Here is a 19,478-nt window from a genome sequence, read left to right on the forward strand (position 1 = left end):
TTTGAGGTTTTTTAATTAAATGATTTTACCAGCCAGCTTCAGTATTGCTACCTTTCATGGGAAGCAAACCCTTGCATATCTTTGACCAAACTACATGATGACAAGCTTTAGTGGATCTCTTAAACTAGTTACGAATCTTTTTTCTCTGATCACACGTGCACAGAATGGGGTTAGGGGAAAAAATGTTTACCACTTACTGGAATAGCCTTGACTCAGCTTCAGTTAAGTTACAGAATATAAATGAAACTTAACAGCATCTTCAGTGTGTAGAAATCTGTGCCTCATTTGTTTCAATTATTGTAAAAAATTTTAAGTTAAAAATGTGCATTTTCTAAAGCTGCTTCTCCCATTTACTACCGCTTCATACTCCTGTTTTCATTCCTTTAAATTGATGATATTGTATTGCAGACCACTTTCCAAAGATGGTCTTATTAAAACCTCTTATCTGAAAAAGTATTCTCATTTATTTCCCTTTTAGAGTGATCAAACTAGGCTGCTGTGTAGTTTGTTAGGGTGTGGTCTCTCTTCCCATAAAAATTGGTTAAAACTGACAAGCTGAAACAATGAAAATGCATGGAGTAGACTTCTCCTCTCACAGAGTTGTTCAATTTTTTTTATTCTTTTTTTTCCCTTGTAGTTTATGCCTGCCCATGTACTGTTCTGAAGTCTGTTCTTCCCTCTTTTAATTATTGGTGGAGGACTCTTAATGAGGAGGTTTTGCCTTTGCTGTCATCTTTGAAGCACCTGCAGAATTTATTTCTGCCCTTTTATCTGTAGTGATTCATATTCAGTCAGTGGAGAAGTACTTTGTCTCCTGTAATAGTAGTGAGCGTGCTGATACATTAAGGGAGTGTGTAATCTATATACTATGACTATAGTACATTTTGTGTGTGTGTATATATATATCTTTATACTACAAATTTTTGCTTTTTCCTTAAATTGCATGCAAACCTTTCCAAGTATGGTTTTTAGCCTCAGTTTGCTGACTAAGCTTTCACAAATTTCTTGCTTTGCCAGGAAAGTAAGCCCACTTTTTTCTGATATTGTAAGTCCAGCTGCATTGTATTTTTTTAATAAAAGGATTAGGTAGGAAGGATTACTCCACCCATGTTAATTGCGTTCCTCTAGTTGGGTGTAAATTATATTTCTACCCTCTGGGTGTGTAGTAATTGACCCAATTATTCATAGTCTCAGTGGCATATGTTACAGTACTTTTAGATCAGAATGTTATCTAACTTGATTGCTCTTTTCTTCTTCATATTCCTTCTCTTGTATTACCTGGTGATCAGCTACGTTGGAGAGAAAAAATTGAGATAAACTTTAAAAAGTATATGCCAAATGTTCTTGTTACTCTTTTTTGTAGAAGGAAGCTGAGAGTATTTCTCATTTTGAATTTACATGAAGGGCAGTTGGAGATTTTCTATGGATTTTAACATTTCTACAGTAGTTTTTTATATTCAGAATATTTACAAGCCTTATTCATGGTGTTTCTTAGGTATATTCATAGATATTTCAAATTTTACATTTGCCCCAGTTCACTAATATCACTAATATTACTTGATTTGAAGCCACCACATCCCGTCTCTCATTCTGTGTTGAGAAGCCACTGTTGTGTTGATTTCCCAAGGTGAAATATGAATAAAGGTATAAACCATGTTACAATTATGACTGTTTAAACTATAAGGGTGTGTTTAAAAACAAAACAAAAAACCAAAATCCCCCTTGTATTAATAATACAGTTTTATGCCCAAGGTAGTTTTTAAGTGCAATACTAATTGGATTTGTTCTGAACAGTATTACAGGATGAACTATTTAAATTGGTTATGAAAATCGGCAGTCCACAGTTGTGAGGACTTAGTGTTGCTTGAAGTGGTGCTGAACAGTTAAGACAGAGGTCAAAAGGGGACAAATATGTAGGAAACGAAGTTTTGTTAATTGTGCTGCTATCAGACCTTGCTTTCCTTAGCATTTGATGCAACAATTTATTATGGGTCCCAATTATCTGTTTGATTGCAGGCTACAAATATGTACCGTAATGTGATTGCACCCCTCCTCCCCTAACCCACGAAGGTTTCTTTCCCTACAAATACTCAGGTTGTCATTCTAATGTTATTTTATTTTTGGTGCCAGCGAATTTTCCATTTTTTTCCGTTTCATTTCCTGGAAAGATATTTTAAGTCCTATGTACATACAAATCTACTTCATGTGAATTAAATGCCTCAAGTGTGTGTATATATATATATATATATATATATATATATTTTAAAAGTAGTGTTATCCTCTTGTGACCAATATATTTAAATGTGGAAATCTCTTTTTAGGAATGCTAATGACTGCCAATGAAGCCCCTAAAATGAATATCTATTATATACCAGTAAGTAATACATATTGTTGCTGATAACTGCTCTTTTAAAACTCAGTTGTTTGGTGCCATTCAGGTATTCATGTTGGAAAATGACTTCTGCAAATTCACGTCTACTTTCTCTGACTTTTCATGATAAAGTAAATTTAAGTTAACCATAATTTATTAGTGTAACATATTGAATTGCTAGAAGAACAGCCTGTGATTTGCCATTTGCTACCAGTTCTAAAACTGGCTAATAGCAGTAGGAAATTCAAATGGAACTTTGCCAGAAAAAGTAGTTTTTTGATAGCTGATCAGAAGAGAATTCCTAAATAGGGGCTACATACCTTACTTTCAAGATAATAATTTTGCTTGGTTGTGAAATATTTCATTACTCTCTTTAATATGTGTTATATAGTGACATAGTCATGGCAGTAAATATACTCTGTTCTGACAAAGAGGTGTTATTGTGTGACTTCAAGTATGGCTCTTGGCTGTAGCTTCTGCTCAATGCCTTACTTGAATTGTAGCTTTTCACTTGAGAAGCTCTTCACTTGAAAGGCTTAACTGTAGGTTAACTGTATGTTATATCTCTACAGGTTGGTTTTAGGGAGACTTAACAGCAAGCCTTCTTATGTTAGGGGATGGTACAGAAAACTATACCTGGGTTTCACTCTTGTTTTGGTTTTGATTCTGCAGTGCATTCCGTAGGGGTTTTTCTTGCCTGGTAGGAGATAAATAGTAGGATATATATGCAAATGTTACATGCAGAATAGCTGACCACGTTCTAAAAATACGTACACTTCTTCTTAAGTAATTTTATTCACATTCTGGACAAACTATAAAATTTGTTAATTTTGAAATATATTTTTAACTGTTGTTTTGTTTTGTTTTGTTTTTTAATCAGCCAAGAAGTCTTCATTCAAATAATTTTAAATTAATTTAAATTTAATTTTCTTTAGTTTATTTCTGGGTCATCCTCCCACCCCGTATGATCTTGATTGTACATTTAAGATGGAGATTCATCAGTTTACATTTTTCTTTGTGGAATAGGCACTATATACTTATTGTATGTACATGTCTAAACACAACAGTATACCCCTCTAAACAATTCTATAGTCTGGTTATATTTACTTGTATTATTAGATTTTTGCATTTAAAGAAAGGCGAAATTCTGTACATGAGTTCTTTGTGTCATTTATGTCATGTTGTTCTTTGGATGTAAATTATCTATTTCTCTAATTCAGCTGTGACCAACTTACATTTTGCTAACTGGAGTTGTTCCATGCTTTGGATAACAAAGAGGACAACAAATATTTTTGTATTTAAGAAAAAATATTAGGTGTAGTTAGAAGCTGAACACTTTGTTTCTATTTACCTTGTCCTTTGTAAGGTTTAGAGAGTAGCTCTCCAAGCATTTTTTCATCTGTCATCTTTTTTAATTAATGGGTTGGGGAAGACAAGCTCCTGTATTTTCAAAGTCTGATGAGTTTTTAAAACTTGAATGAACTAGTTACTCGATTTAAGTAATTCAGATGGAAAAAGCATTCCTTCTGTCACTGAGGGTAAGGTTCAGCTTCTCTCTGAAAATTGTGCACTGAGATTTTTTTAAGCAGGTGTGCATGATATATGAACTTTACAGCTATAGTACATTAGAGATGCATATTCAACATTGCCACTTAGCCAAAAAATTAATTCCTTGTCTTGATTGTCACCAGCAATTAATGTTTGTTAGAACTTGTTCTAGCCAGTATTATTTTGAGTATTCTTGCACATATTGTAAATCAAAATGAAAAATACTTTTTTTTTTACTCGCTCAAAAATCTCACTCTCGTAGAATCCTCTGTGAATACTGAATTCATGTTTATGAAGTCAGATAGTAATTTATAGGTAAGAAATATAAGTATGTCTAGATTAGATCTCAGATCATATTTAATAGACCTTATCGCTAACCTAAATACTGACTAATACTATCTAGTATTTTTGCAGCATGCAGGCTATTCCAATGAAAATTAACACAAATCTTTCCTTAAACCATGTTCCTTTTGTCACTGTTCTCTGATTACTGCTACCTGAGTCTGCCTGAACTTGTTTGGATCATACCTTTTCATGGGTTTTGCATTCACAGTGACACATGAGTATACAAATGATGAGTTATGAGTTATGTTAAAGCATAAATCCAAATATGAGTTCTACTTTTGAAATACTGCTGTGTATAAGAAAATTATTAAATTTGCTTTTTGAATAAGGTAAATTTCTTCAGTTCACATCAGTGGCTTTGAGTTTGGAGGCTGCTAAAAATATCTTAAATACTGGCATGACTTTTTTTAGTCAACAATCTGTAGTTCATTTCAAAACATGGAATGCATATTTTAGACAACAGAAAAGTTAAAGGTAGTGAGAAGTTACTCTGAAATAGAGACAGAAGTCTCACACTCTAGTAACTGGCTTTTTTACCCTGTCTGCCTTTTCATGGGCAAGACTGAAGGGGCTGGCACAGATAGTGTTGTATAATTGAAGGGTTTCTTACTGCATTTCCTAAAAATCAAGTATATAGCTCACTAAATCTGTTTTGGTGGGCTGTTTTGAGTTTTTTTTAATCTCCTTTTTAAATCAAGAAAATACAAAATGGAGAAGTCATGTCAGCCTTAAACTGCTCCAGGGCATTTGTTATTAAGGAAAACTCAATATTATTAACGTGTTCATGTTACAGTTTTATTCCTTGATCTTTTGGGCTAGTTATTTGAGCTCAGAGATGCACACCTGTCCTTTGGTTTTTGTGTCAGTAAATTGTTAAGACACGGGTTTTTTCCACCCTTGGAACACTGAGTAATTTCCTTGCACTGGCAAAGATGAGTTTAGTTGCATGTGTCTTTGGAGCAAAACTTTAAAGAACTAGTGATTTGCTGTATTACCTGATCTCTTTTCACAGTCTCGTTTTCTGGCTTTTTCTAAGATCTCAGATTCATTGTTTTTCCAATTAATAGCTTAATCTTCTATTTGTTTGTTTACTTCGAGGTAGATGTGAATACTACTTAAAATGTGTCCTCTGTTTTTAAGATGTTGACAAGAACTGAGTTATAATTTTTGAATTCCACAACAGAATAAATGCCTGGGGGAAATTCTTCTACTATAAAGGACAGTTGTGTTTCAGAGCTCTTGGAAGTACTTTTGTGTAAATAGAATCCATTCGATTACCCTAGCCCCTCATTGCCCTGTAGTGCCAGTAGTTACTCTCAGCTACAAGGAATTACCATGGCTATGGTCAAGGAGGATACTTAAAATCTCATCTGTATGGTGCTATGCTCTAGCCCTCTAGTTTACAACATTAGAAAAAAATTATCTTGAGAAGAGATGCACAGAAGAAGTCAGAGTCTTGCAGAGCCAGGAGTGCATATATACGTGGATGGGTGCAGACAGACCCAGCATCCTCTGTCCTTGATTGAAGTTGGCCAGACAGTGTAGGACTCTGCCCAGCCCAATATACCCTGCCTCTCAGCAGGTTTTATTAGTGTGGGCACAGTGCTGTGCTAACACAGCTACATGACTTGTGAACTAGAGCTGGCTCGTGTCCGGCCAGCTTGGAGTACGGTCTGACTGAGCTCATGTCTGACTGAATTATCTGTGTACATGTGCCCATTCTCTCCATTGTTAATGCCAAAGCTAAATTTCCATTGCAAAACCAAAAAATGACTGTCTCTTGAATTTCAGGATTATAAAAGAGTTGACAACAGGTATCATAATATTGTCTGTAAATGAAATGGCATGCATCAGCTTTTCCTGCAGAATTTTCAACAAGATAGGTATGACATTTGAGACTAGGAATGTCTGAGAGAGCTATGTGTTTCTTAAAAAAAAATAAAATAAATCACTGCAGCTGTTTCTTTTGTGTGCAAAGCTGTTAGTAGAGGGAAAAGAAGGTGATTTCTGGTTTACTAGAAAGGACAGGCAGGTTTGCTTTTAAATGGCAAGAAGATTCCTTATGCAGGTACACAGTGCAGAGAGTGAGTAAAAGCCAAATTGAATCTGACCGTTAAAATGAAATGTTTGTTTTACATAGGTAACATCTTGAGTGGCTTAGCTTAGAGACTTTGTTTTTGTTTTATTTTGTTGGGCTTTAATGAGGGTAAGTGTCTCTGACTGGAATTGGGCTGTTTGCCAATAGTTTAATAGTTAACTTGCAGTTTATGCAAACATTTGGAACCTACTTCTTGCCAGCTGGCTTCCTGGTATATTACTTTGATGTGTGCCTCGGGAAGGTTGAAATGAAAGTTGTGTGTGCCTTGGGATACTTTTCAGACTATTGACTCAGAAATGTAAGTTGAGTCAATAGTGCAACCAGGTCCTGGCCAAAGAAGTGAAGAGAGGAAGAAGCTTCACTGACACATGGTGGTCCACTGGCCTGGGATCTAAGATGAGCTGGATTCTCTTAAGTTTAATTGAGGCTGTCAGCTTCCATGACATACAATGCTTTCTTTCCAGGTTGTACAGAAAACCCCCTATTAGCTCCTGAATGCTCTGGGTGGAAAGCAAGGGGCATAGGTGTTATTTATTCTGAGTGTTTACTACTGGTTTTATGAACATGTCTGATCCTAGCACAGACATTTCAAATCAGTCCTGTCTCCTTTATTGGACTTGAAACTTTGGGCTACATATACATACTGAAACTGAAACTTGCTCTATTCATTAGGCTGTTAAAAGAAGAGAGCAATTAAGCGTGTAATTAATTGAGTGTAATATTCTGTGTTCTTGAATTTTTTTTTTTTTTTTTTACTTTCCTGCAGTCTTGGCAGAAATCTCCCTGTTGAGGCTAGAAGCAATGTACTTTTGGTGTAGAGAAGATATTAAGCTCTTTTAGAAAAAATAAATCCTGGAGCGTCTCTGGCTTCTTTTCAGGTGGTTTTGGAAAATCATTTGATATCCTAGCACTCTCCTAGTTTAGGGTTGTTGAAGTTAAAAACTGGAGATATTTCAAGGGCAAGTATTTCTTGCCTACTCAATGATTCAGTTTCTCCAAGAATATCTTTGTAATGGGTCTAGTTTCTAATACAATACCCACTTTGGATATGTGGAACTCTTTATTGCCAGAAATATTTATGAATTTTGTCCTCTTCAAATTGGGTGGCTTTTCAACTAAACCAGCCATTGCTGGTACTTCATTCCTTCTATACATGCTATTTTTAATTATTTCTTCTTTTTTTAGGTTCTCTACTTGCCTGGTTTAATTACTCTTTATCACCATCTTTTTGTTTTGAATATGCCTCAAAAATGCTCATTCTTAAAAAAAAAAAAAAATTCCTTAGATTTAGAAAAAGTTTTAGAAAAACTGTAGAAAAAGCTAGTTTTTCCTTAGTAGTTAACCCTGAAATAACATAATCACAGATTAAGGCACCAAATTCTACTAGCTTGTATGTTTTCATTTAATATACTGGATATTTGATGAAACAAATCTGTAGAGGGAATTTATACTGAAGGAAATACAAGTGAAGGCAGGTTTTTTTAATACCTTGGTTCACCCTCTTTATTTCTTTCTTGATACTAGTTTGGAACAGTTCTGGATTGTAAATTAAAGATGAGCATGCTTTGGTTTGATTGTAGGCTTCCAGGTTAGCTTCTTCTAAACCTAGTTCTGACTGAATTGACCGAAGAGTTGTGTTCAGTTCACTCACAGACTCACTAGTTCTGTACAAGGGGTTATGATCATCAGATATCTATACTTATAGTCTGTAATTTTTCACTTTCAAAGATGTGGGAGGTTTCTCATGAGTGGCACTCTCCACACCTCTACAGGCGTAGCCTTTCAGAACAGTTTTATCACTCTAAGACTTACTTTCTCATCCTTTCATTATTTTGGGATCTACTAATTGTCTTTTTTTTTTTTTTTCTCTTGGGTCTTTATACGGTGGGGATACAATTGGAGAAAAACACCTACGCATACCTTGCACTTCGTGTCCTTAAGACCAATGTTCTGTATAGTCAGCTGTTGTTCAAATGGTTTATGGGTGCTGTTAAGAGTTACAGCAAGATCTTCTGAACTGATTTTGGCTTCTGCATGGGAAGAGCTATGAAACAAATAATGCAATTCTTTTTATATTTGTGGCTGGCATTTTGACATTAATAGAACAGGACTAGAGTGTGAGATTTTGATTTCTTTTAGGATGTTTTCATGTCTTCTGATTGGCAGTATTAGGTCATTCTGGATTAATGCTGCCTCAGCTGTCATCTTAAAGATTGTACGATGACACTATTTTTTAGAAGATGGTTGTTCATCTTCAATACAGCCCTTACCTAAGAAGTTTTAGGTAAAGTGGAAAGCAACTGAAGCATGAAACTGAATTGTGCTAAGAGATTTTTTTTTTTTCTGTCCTGAAACAATATATAGTGTAGAAAAATGTTTCATTTACTGGGAAAAAAATGTTGTAAAATAAAAATACAGTACTTATGATGTAGAATGGGACATGTTGGTCTTAACCTTAGTTTGCTCATTTTGAGAACTGTGAAATGACTGGAAAGCAGTGTTGTTACAAAGTAGCATATTACAGTTGTACTTTGGGGCAAAATAAAAGACTTTCCATTAATAAAAAGCCACTTGGATGCATCTTTGGCCTTTGAGCTAATTCTGAGTTTTGGCATATCAGTCTTTTAGAACTGTGTTTTTCATCCAGAACAGTCTAATCCTTTACACAGAAAACTGTGCAAACAATACAAAAAGAATGTCTGGTGAATGATACATTACCTATCTCACAGTATTTACAAGCATAGGAAAAAAGTTGTTTATCTTCACAAACAGAAATGTGAGCTTCCTACTTTTAACCTAAACACTTTCAAACTGAAAAATAACACGCTGAGCTTATTCCCAACAAAGGATATCCTCCATTTCCCATGCACTGGCTGAGAGACACTGTACCACTTATCACACATACATAGAAAGAAAACACCAACATGTGATAATCGGGAAACAATTTCTGATCTTCCTTTAAAACTTGTTTTAGATGTTTTTCAGTGCTGCTGATGTAGTAGTTCAACATGTATAGATTATGAAGGTGTATGAACCCTGTTTATGCTGTTGTGGATGATAGTATGATAGGCAGCACTTCATTATTTTTTTAATAGATAGCAGCATGGTGTCTTAAGACCATATTTCTTTACAGTTTACATCATACCCTTCATAAAGCAGAGGAGAAAACTCTTAAAAGCAGAAGTTTTACTGAATTCCAGGTGATTGCTCTGACAGTTGAGAGACTCACATGGTTCTTAGTGTTATGACTGTTTCTTAAGCAATTGGTAGTATGGGACCCTCTGTTCTTGAGTTCCTATTTTAAGAAAACAGGTTTTGAGTGAGGAGTGTGCTACCCTTTTTAAGTGGTAGAAAATTTAAGCCTTGAGTATCTGAAAGATAATTTTTTTTATTTCTCAAGTTGCACTTGTTCCTTTCTTCGGGCCATGTATTCTTCACCTAGTTTCTGAAAATTTAGAGATTCAGTTGCTCAGCTTCAGTCAGGGAAGAGAGAAGCAGTCAGATAATGAAAAGATGTAATTGCTGAAAGGAAGTTTTGTACAATACTGTGGTCTATCAGCATGTAATAAGAATTAGTTTCTTTTTCAGCTTTTGGATCTGAAAAGACAAAGCATGTGAGAATTTTCTCTATGTGATAATTTCAGCTAAGTATTCCATTATGTTTGAAAGCAGAGCAAGTGACTTTTGTGGCTTATCTGTATTGTCATCTTCTGTTCCACACTCAGTAATGAACCAAGTATGTCGTGAGTTATGACTATTTTATACAAAAACAGTAACAAAGTTGTGAGGATTTAAGATTTCTGTCATACAAACCTGTAAGAGAAATAAAACCATCAAATATGTAAAAGCTTTCAAATATATATTTGAAAGATGTTCCCTACTCAAAGAAAATTTTTTATAAGTTATATAAAATTTCTTCTCTCTAGCTTTATGCCCTGTAAAGAGTAGGTTGGTTTATGCTGAGGTTATCTTCATTATCTGTCTGGAGGAGTTGCACGTTCCCAAGAGGTAGTTGCCTTTCCTTCCCTTTGTGTTGTCTGGCAGTAGTTGTATAAACTCACAGAGCAGTCTTCCTCCCAGGTTTGCAAAGAGCAATTAAGCTGCCATGGTAGGGAGTTATTAGAAGCTCACACGTTCCTAGATTTCCAGTAGTATGTCAGTTATGTAAGGTAGATGTACAGCTGGATTTGCCATTACCTTTATATCTGTAGCATCCCTCAAATCTCCCTAAAATGCAGCTCATGCTCTGAACTCCAATACAGTAAGTAAGGTTTTTTTTTCATGACTGTAAAGATATTTACACTGTAACATTCCTTGGACCTGGCTTGTACTGTGAGAGCCCTGTTGTTCCCGGCCACTTAAAAACACAAGAGGCAAGTCCCCACAGAGTGTGACAGTTGGGAATTTTCCTGTCCTGTTGGACAAAGAGAGAAGGGAACTTGCCAGGATTTTGCATTTCTGGCTTATGCCAGTTCTTCTGACTTGTTAATTTAGACTGCAATCAGAGGCTATTATGTACATACTAAAATCAATCATGTGTTACTCTCACCTCTATTAGTAGTGGAAGTTTTGTCCATTGATGCCCTTAGTATTACAAGAAATGCTATTGTATTTTGAGAAACAGATTTCTGACCGCGTTGGAACAGGTAGAAGCTGTGTAGAAGTTCTCTCCTTGTGTAAGAAAAAAGCCAAGGCAGTTATGAAGTCTCCCACTTGCCATTCATTGCCTTGACTGTCTCCCCTGCAGTCACGATTGTAAATGCAGGGGGAGAGCTTTGCTAGTGATTTATTCTTTGAAGATTATAGTATTAGGGTGGGGGGTTTTTTGTTAGATCTCATGTAAAATGTAGAGGTGTTGTGTTTGTGAGGGGGGTTGTGCTGGTTTGGTGGCACTGAGTCACTGAACAGTAAATTGGCTTTGTGAAGGGTCTGATGAATACCAGAACCTATGTAAAGGAATTAAGAGCATGTGGTCAGATGTGGTAGGGAATGGGAGGTGTGCATAGCCAAAGTAAAATGTGGTTGCTGCCCTTTATTGTCAGCAAGGCATTAGATCAGCTGACCATACCTGATCTGCACCTTTTTTTCCATGGCTAAAAAAACAGATGTTCACAGGTAAATAAATCCTGTGAAGTGAGTCTCAGATCTCAGTGTTCTTTGCTTAAGTGCATCTGTTGTTAGAGCAGATATGCTATAGAAGCTGCTAGATTAGAATAAGAACAGACTTTTTGGAACTTTTTAATTCATTTCAAGGTGATATGGGAAAGTGCTTGAAGCAGGTCATGCTTGTAACACATACTTTGAGAAGCCACTCTTTTCTTACCTCTTGAGCTTCATTTGATTAGTTGACTTACTGTGAAGGTAGTGGGTTCTTGTACTTCAATTTTCTATCTATTTTTCTGACCTCAAATTGTCTCAGCTCAATTTGTCTAAAGACCTGAAACATGCAGGGAGTCTCATAAGTAAAAAGATTCATAGCAAGAGTGACAAGTATTTATCGTTTATGTATGCTGGCATGTTAGAACATGTTGATGAAAGCATCAGACTCCTCAGACTCCTTACTCTTAGTGCCACAGCTGGTAAGTTACATATGACATGAGAACTGTCCCTTTTTCTTCCTGTCTTGTGAAGAAGAGAACGATTTTGCTAATCTTATTTGCAATTTTAAGGAGTAACTTTCTTTGCTGAAAAATTATTTTCTGTTTATGTCTCGGAGGGCTATCTTTTCTTCCCAACATTTTATAATGATTATTTCCCTCCTATCTTTTTTTTTCCCAATGTTATGAGCAGCAGGACCATTGCCTCATTCGAAAGATGGTGGCTTCGCCAAGAAGACAGTCACAGTGAGAACAGACCTGTGACTGATTAACTGATTGTAATACCTGTCAGATCAGAGAATATGAGAATTTAAAAAAAAAAACCCACCACTGTAAAGCCAAACTGCTTAGGATTAGAAAAGTACTTACTATCTGATAACTACCACAGCAGAAAGATTTAGTATCTCATTCCTAGATGTATGCAAGTTCCTGCAGCAGTTTTTGTTTAACACTGGGAAGATCTTAAAAGCAATGTTTCCTTTAACATGCTCTCTAAGGAGTAAAACCTTCAAATTGTTGATTTGGCAGCTTCTGTAGCATAGTGAAAGGTAGGAAAACCAGCCTCTCTGATTAATGAATCTGCCAAAAATGTCTGGATGTGGTGGAGTTAGGATGAGAGAAAGAGCCAATTAGTTGTATAGTTCAGTGAAATTTATGAGTGTGTGGGCTTAAAACCAAACGCAATGCTGTTGTCAGTAGTGTGCTGAAAAGGAAAAATGTGCTTTTCAGCCTCTCTTGGTCAAGCTACTTGATGGCTGTAAAAGCGTCAAATCTACACCATATAATGTAGGGTGAATGAAAGCATGAAATTATGAAAAATGAAAATACATGGGAGATTTGTTTGGAGTTTATTCCCAAAACCCATTTAATTTAGAGACTTGAAGAATTTTACTCAGTACATTAAATGGAATTACTCATAAGATTAACAGGGCACAATTGGAGTCGATTGTAGAGCGTTCATAGGGAGAAGGTAGATTAGAAAGGAATGACAGAATGAGATTCAAAATCTCAAATTGTTTGGAGCATGTTGGTTGCTAAGGGAAATACTGTATATGGAAACATAGTAGATAGAAACATAACAAGGTAACATGGTCCCAGAGCTCCTTTCCAACACGAGCTAATCTCCTGGGCTCTCTGAAGCTCTTGGGCATGGCTATGACCGAAGCCCAAAAGCATAGAAACAAAAATGGAGAGCTGCAGTTTTTCATGTCTATAAGCTAGAAATAATCCATCTGATTTTTGAGAGTTACCAATTGCAATTGATGTAACCTTGACTGTTAACGAGGTACAACAAGGTGTTCTTTCTTTTGCCTTTTCAATGCATATAGATGGAAACTTTTCAAAGTTATTACATATTGAGATCTCTGTAATTCTTAAAATTAGAGAACAAAACATTGAAAACAGTACTTTTAAAATGAATAGTAATTAATTACTCATGTAATTGCATTAATTAAACTTGGCTATGCAATTAGGGAGCTAATTATGTTTAAAATGCAATTGCACATTTCAATCACTGCCCACACCCTGGGGATCACCCATTTTTTTCTTCTCCCTCATTAGGCCTTCTGTAATCTCCTTCTCCTGTTAGATGGCATGATTGAAGCTGAGAATATGCATGCATAGAGGTGCGTTTGCTTTCTCCAGCAAATATGTCCTGTCAAAAGTTTAAGTGCAAAACACCAAAATTAAGACTTTATTATAGAAAAGAATCTCTCTTTATTAAAGTGCTTTAAGTTTGGGTTGTTTTATTTTTTAAATGAGAACAGAGGAATGAAGGAACTTCCTTGGATCAAGGAGTCCAGTCCCATGTTATCACAGGCAATCAGATATCTTTTCCATAAATGTGTCAGATTTAATCTGAAAATGAGTTGCTTCTTCATTGTTATCTCCATTAAAAGGCTGTTCAAGAGTCACATTCCTTTGATGCTTAGCTAACGTTTCCCATTTATAGTGTCATTGTGACAACTTTGCATGTTATTCTTATGCAGGCATTACTGTTTCAGAAATTATTTTAGCAGCCTTTCACCATACTTGCTACAGTTTGCATTCATGTATCCTGAACATTATTGCCTGGAGCTATACAAGATGTCTCCACTGAGTCATTATTCCTATCCTATACTAATACAATGGCCTTATATGAGTATTTTATTGTCTTGTGATCAGTTGGTATAATTTTTTCCTATTCTGTTCTTTACAGCTGATAGTGATTGGCTATACATCTCATGCAATTTCCAGCATCTTCGTTTCCAGGGTAGATTTTTTTACCTGAGAGATTTTGACCCTTCTTGTGTGACAGTTTGTCATCAGCAGATTTTATTGGCATGTTCCTACAATGAGGCAGTCATTACTGAAAATATTTGATAGTCCTTGGAGCTTCCCTTGTAACCTACTTTCAGTGCAGTAACACCTCTTTCAGCATAAACTGTTTCTCGTTAGCCAGTTCCTATCTTGGCTTACAGTTACTAAAATTATTATCTTAGTAATATACACAATACACTGTATCCAGAGCTCTGTTGAAGGCCTTAAAAATACGCTAATTTTGTTGTAATTGACATTATTCAAATAGTATGGCAGTGAATGATTTAACTAGTACATTTTTGCTACCTGGTAAAGGTCTTACAGTCTAACTTAAAATCCATCGAAGGTACCACAGCAAACAGTTTGAAGGTTTTTGAAAAAAGGTTTTACTTCCAAAATACATTATGAAAGAACAGTGATATGATGTATTTTCATACTTATTTGTCATTAACTGTATTACTATGATATGGCATGATATGGCATTACAGTGTTAATTGTTGTGAAGCTATGAAGTTTCTGTGAAACTGCATGCTGTTTTTGTACAGCCACGGCATCTAATATTTCTGCTTTCCAAAGCCTCTGGAAGTGTTTTATTGAATGATGTCCACATACGTTAAGTTAGTCTTCTGGAGGGAATTCAGTCAGTGTAAACTTTGGAAACTCTTGTCAATTATTTTCAAATCTGATCTATGTTGGCTGTGAACATTCTGCATATTTTTGATTGCTAAAATGCATCAATGAATGTTGGGAGGAGTTTCTGCTGATTGAGTCTTAATATGTTTTGACATCTTATTTACAGCTGAAGAGTTTATCACTGCCCTGTATCAAATCTTCCAGGGACTTACTATTTAACATCCTGAAAAATAGATTTTGGAACCCAATTTGAATCCCTGAGAAGAAAAGAGCAACTGTTCAGTCATGTAGAATTGGTCCCTGAAACCTTCAAACAGATACTTGACAATACTTGTTTGTATGTGCATTCAAAGTAATTTAATTTAAATCTCATGACATTTGACTCTGGAAACTTCTACACATTCTGGGCTTCTTTTAAATTGTTAAACATGTTTAATACTAGTTAGGATTAGACCCAGTTTTTCTGTGGCTCTAAGGGTTCTGTGAAGATGTCTGTCAAATTGTTGAGTGGCATTTAAAAGTCTAAAAGTGCTGTCTGGTGTTCTAGGTTGAAGATAAGGAACATCTGTTGTGGATTGGGAATAACACCTACTCTCTCTTAGGGTTCTTTAATTTCAGAGGAATTACAGACTGATGACAGGATGATATTTTCTACAGAAGTGTCCAGGAATTAGGCACGGCTATAAGCACAAGGCATTTTAGAGCTGTACCACGTAAGATTTGTGGTGGTACAAGACTATTAAGTTAAATATTTTGTAAAATAGAATACAAAGAACTGTGTTTTTTTGGAATTATTCTACAATATTTAAAAAGTATTTTTCTGTCAACATTTATCTCTTCTTGAACAGTTTAATACTGCCCAGGGCAGTGGTGGAGTCCCCATCCCTAGAGGTGTTTAAGAGTTGGGTTGACATAGTGCTTAGGGGTATGGTGTAGTTGAGAACAGTCAGTGTTAGGTTAATGGTTGGACTAGATGATCTTCAAGGTCTTTTCCAGCCTAGATGATTCTGTGATTCTGTTTGGCCTTGCACTTTTTATCTCTGCTCACTTGCATGCTAGATTACTCATCATATTTTGTGTTTTCTGTGTCTAAAGTTAAAAAAAAGAGACATTCTAAAGTGTACTAACAAAAATTTGGTATTAGATGACACAATATTAATAATTATAAAGTCCACATCTTCACTTCTTGTGGCTTGGTGTATAAGACATGAAAGGCAGTGGTGTGATGTCTGTATTACCTGTGTATCACAGGGGAAGACCCCCAATGGTAAGCCCAGCCGCATGGATCACCCGTGGGGAGGAGAGGGCCACGCTGCTCCTTGGCTCCTGCCTGGCATGACCCAGCTGCCACTCTGTCTTGCAGCGTGGTGGCGGGACATGATGTGGGATAACTGCGTTCTGGTCTCCTCAGGGGTGCTACTTCCAGTCGGTTAAGGAGAAGAGCACGGGGAGGGCAGGAGAGCAGGGAACTGCCCACCCAGCTTGCTGCCAGCGGGGCCCAGTCTGCAGGTGAGGCTCCTCTGCTGATAGGCAAAAATGTTTGCAAAGACAGTCTTCTTGACTTTCACCAACAATTGGTGGAAATTGTCTCAAGAAGCAGTTATCCTACGGAAAACAGAATAATAATTAAAATAGCAAAAATATTGGTTCAGTCATTGTTGGTGATGATGTCTGGTTTTCCTGTCTGAAGAAATATTTGAGTAAAAGTCGATTTTAGATGTGCACTCATTTAATAATGATTTTCCCATTAGCTGTGTGCAGCTTTTCTAAAACTTGTGGAGAGACCTATTTGGTATATCATAAATATTGTAAAAACGAGACCTGTCAGGTTAGTTGCATGAGATTACCTACCTCAATAATATTTGCTTATTCTTGCTGTGAATTCCAGTGCATTTTTCTGCCTTAGATGTGGTAGAATTGAACGTTCCCAATCTAAATTGACAAGTACATTAATTAGCCTACCCAAACTCCACAGCTTCATGGCTGTTTTGCTGGTTTTGGCAGGGACTGCACACCAGGCTGAGGTGGTGCCAGTGCTGGGTGGCAGGAGCTCTGAGGGGTCCCGCCTGTGCTGCTGGGCGCCTGCTGTATGGAAACCTGTGAACTGGGGGGGACAGACAGGTTTCATTTATCTACCTCATCCTTGGTGGCCCAGTGCAGACCAGCCCTCTGTTGCATTTTTACCTGGGCACAGGAGTGGTGGAGCCTGATATTTCAGAGTGCACTCAGCACCGTCCTGGGATGTCTGTTGGTTGACAGTGGATGACAGAGGAACATTAAACTCTGCTGTTAAAATGCAGTGGCAATTAAATTCTGTGAAGAATTGCTATTCCAAGAGAAGGACATTCCTTGTTTAGGTGTTTGTCATTGTGGCTGGTATTGTTTGTCTTTTCTATTTTTAGATTTCTTCTTAAGCTTTAAAAAATGTTGCATTATAGAATACAAAGTAAAGCTCCTAAGGTATCCTAGAATAGGTGGGCAAGTGGTTTCAGTAGGGTGGAAGAGAGGGAAGTAAGGCAATAAAACATACACAGACATCTCTGTAGGGTTTTCCTTTTTGTCAGTTTACATGTGAAATTTAAATAATGGTTGGACTTTCTATTTTTTCCTGGTATTCTGCCACTGCTTTTTTCCGTTAATTATCTCATTTCCCCGCCTTGTTTTCTATGATCTGATAGTCCTACTCCCTCCACAGATTATAATGAATAATCAGGTCTTTTGGCTTTCTGTGTTTCATGGCACAGATTACGTGCCATGAAAGGTTTTACTCTCAATGTCAGGTTTTGAGTACAGGGATACTTGGAACAGTGAGTGGAGCTACAGCTGAAGAGTAGATAAACTGTTTCCACTTATTTGTGAGATTTCTGCGTTAGTTATTTGTTCAAAGATTTACACCAGTCAGAATCCCATCAGGGGATTACCATAACTGGTTGGAGTGGCCTGAGTTCTCATGAGTAACATGTGCTTTGTAGGGCTTGAGCAGATACTGTCATAGACATGGAAGTGATGAAAAAGTTTTATTGAAGTGATAGAGATCTTTACATGATGTGTCAGCAAGATGAAATGAAGGGGAACTTTCTGTTTAATGGGAATGGATGTGAGTCAAGGATTCCCTATTCTCGTTTCTAATAATCTTCAGCAGAGGAACTTGTACTTAAATTTTATTACAAGAGAAGTTTTGTTTAGTTAGTAAGCAACTTATTTTTTATAAGAAGGACAAACAGTTTCATCCGAAAGAAAACTATAGGTAAACTTTAGAGAAGACTCCTTCACCCCAGTCATGCTTTGATGGTCTGGTAATGAAGCATAGATAACTGATTTCTTGCATGGCATGAAAGCTGGTGGTACATTTAATGTATCTAGACTACTTTCTTATTAATATAAAAATTTGGGGGTCAGATTTGAAGAAGTGGGCTTGGGGGAAATAACTGAAAAAATTGAAATCTGGATGGAGACAAGATGGAGACAAAAGCTTCTGCAATGTTGGCAAGAAATCAATCTGAATGTTATGTAGTGTTTAAGCTGAGTATTACTGGAATAGACATGGGTATTTGGTTAATTCATTAAGTAGGTAAAGTCTTTCCTGTTAGTGACATCTTAGGTCTTTCCTCGGAAGCTCTTACTAATTGGAATCAAATATGCAGCACTGTTTAAAAAAAAAAAAAAAAAGTGGAATTTTTCATTTGGCATGTTATGGTTCTCACCTAGGGCTGAAATCTTATGAAGATAAATCATACTTGATACAGAGACAGTAGTGGTCTAGAATAGAATATTATTGTATAGAATATTAGTAGAATATTATAGTCTAGAATACAATTTTACAAGTTTTTGTGTATAGTTGTCTTCAAAAGAAGACTTGAATGAGTAGTCACACACTTTTTAAATGAACAGCATTATCTTATACTGTTACCACACTCCTGTTAAAACAAACTATATGTATTTTATGTATATAAAATCACTTCTACTTGTTTTCTTAAAATATTTTTTTGAATCACAACCATTCTTGTGGTCATGTTGACTGGAGTTTTTAATGTGAATTTTTAGGAAACAAATCAGAGCATCGTTAAAAATCCCACTCTAGGAGTTAACTGGCCACTTCACGTTCTAAAGTGTCAACTGATTTGCTCTAGAGAGAAAAATGTAGTGTTGGGTTTTTCCATTCAGCTAACTCACCTACTAAATAGTACTGGAACAGTTGAGTATGGCTGCATGCATCAGGATAGAGAAGAATTTCGATCAGAACAGCAGGAGGGAAAAGTGAAGGGAGATAACTGTTTACTTGGGAAATTGGAGGAAGCTTATATTGAAAAGTACATTGGTAGTGCAACATAATATTGTTCAAATAAATCCTTTGCCTCATGGTGGAAATATGCAAGTTTTTTAGTATTTCCCATTATCTGTTCATACAGTCTGTGTTTATCCTTGAATAAAAATACATTAAATATGCCTGTGGTGTTTTAATTAAAATATATATGGCAGAATAGGATTTAACATGATTGTGTAGTGAACCTAATGAGTTCAAGATCCAGTCATGCTTAGTTGCTATCTAGTCCCACTAGTTCATAATTTTATCTATAATGTTTGGCTC

At 36.2% G+C, this 19,478-nt stretch overlaps 1 protein-coding gene across 1 annotated transcript in view; it reads left to right on the forward strand.

Moving 5' to 3' along the window:
• The window catches only part of NOL10 (nucleolar protein 10), a 53,275-nt gene that overhangs the window by 19,110 nt on the left and 14,687 nt on the right, over positions 1 to 19,478 (forward strand). The window contains exon 13 of the mRNA XM_074861565.1: positions 2,322 to 2,374. Within this exon, the coding sequence (XP_074717666.1) occupies positions 2,322 to 2,374 (53 nt within the window). The remainder of the gene's footprint in view (positions 1 to 2,321; positions 2,375 to 19,478) is intronic.

Source organism: Strix uralensis, chromosome 3, assembly GCF_047716275.1.
Source record: "Strix uralensis isolate ZFMK-TIS-50842 chromosome 3, bStrUra1, whole genome shotgun sequence".
In the NCBI taxonomy this organism is placed as follows: domain Eukaryota; kingdom Metazoa; phylum Chordata; class Aves; order Strigiformes; family Strigidae; genus Strix; species Strix uralensis.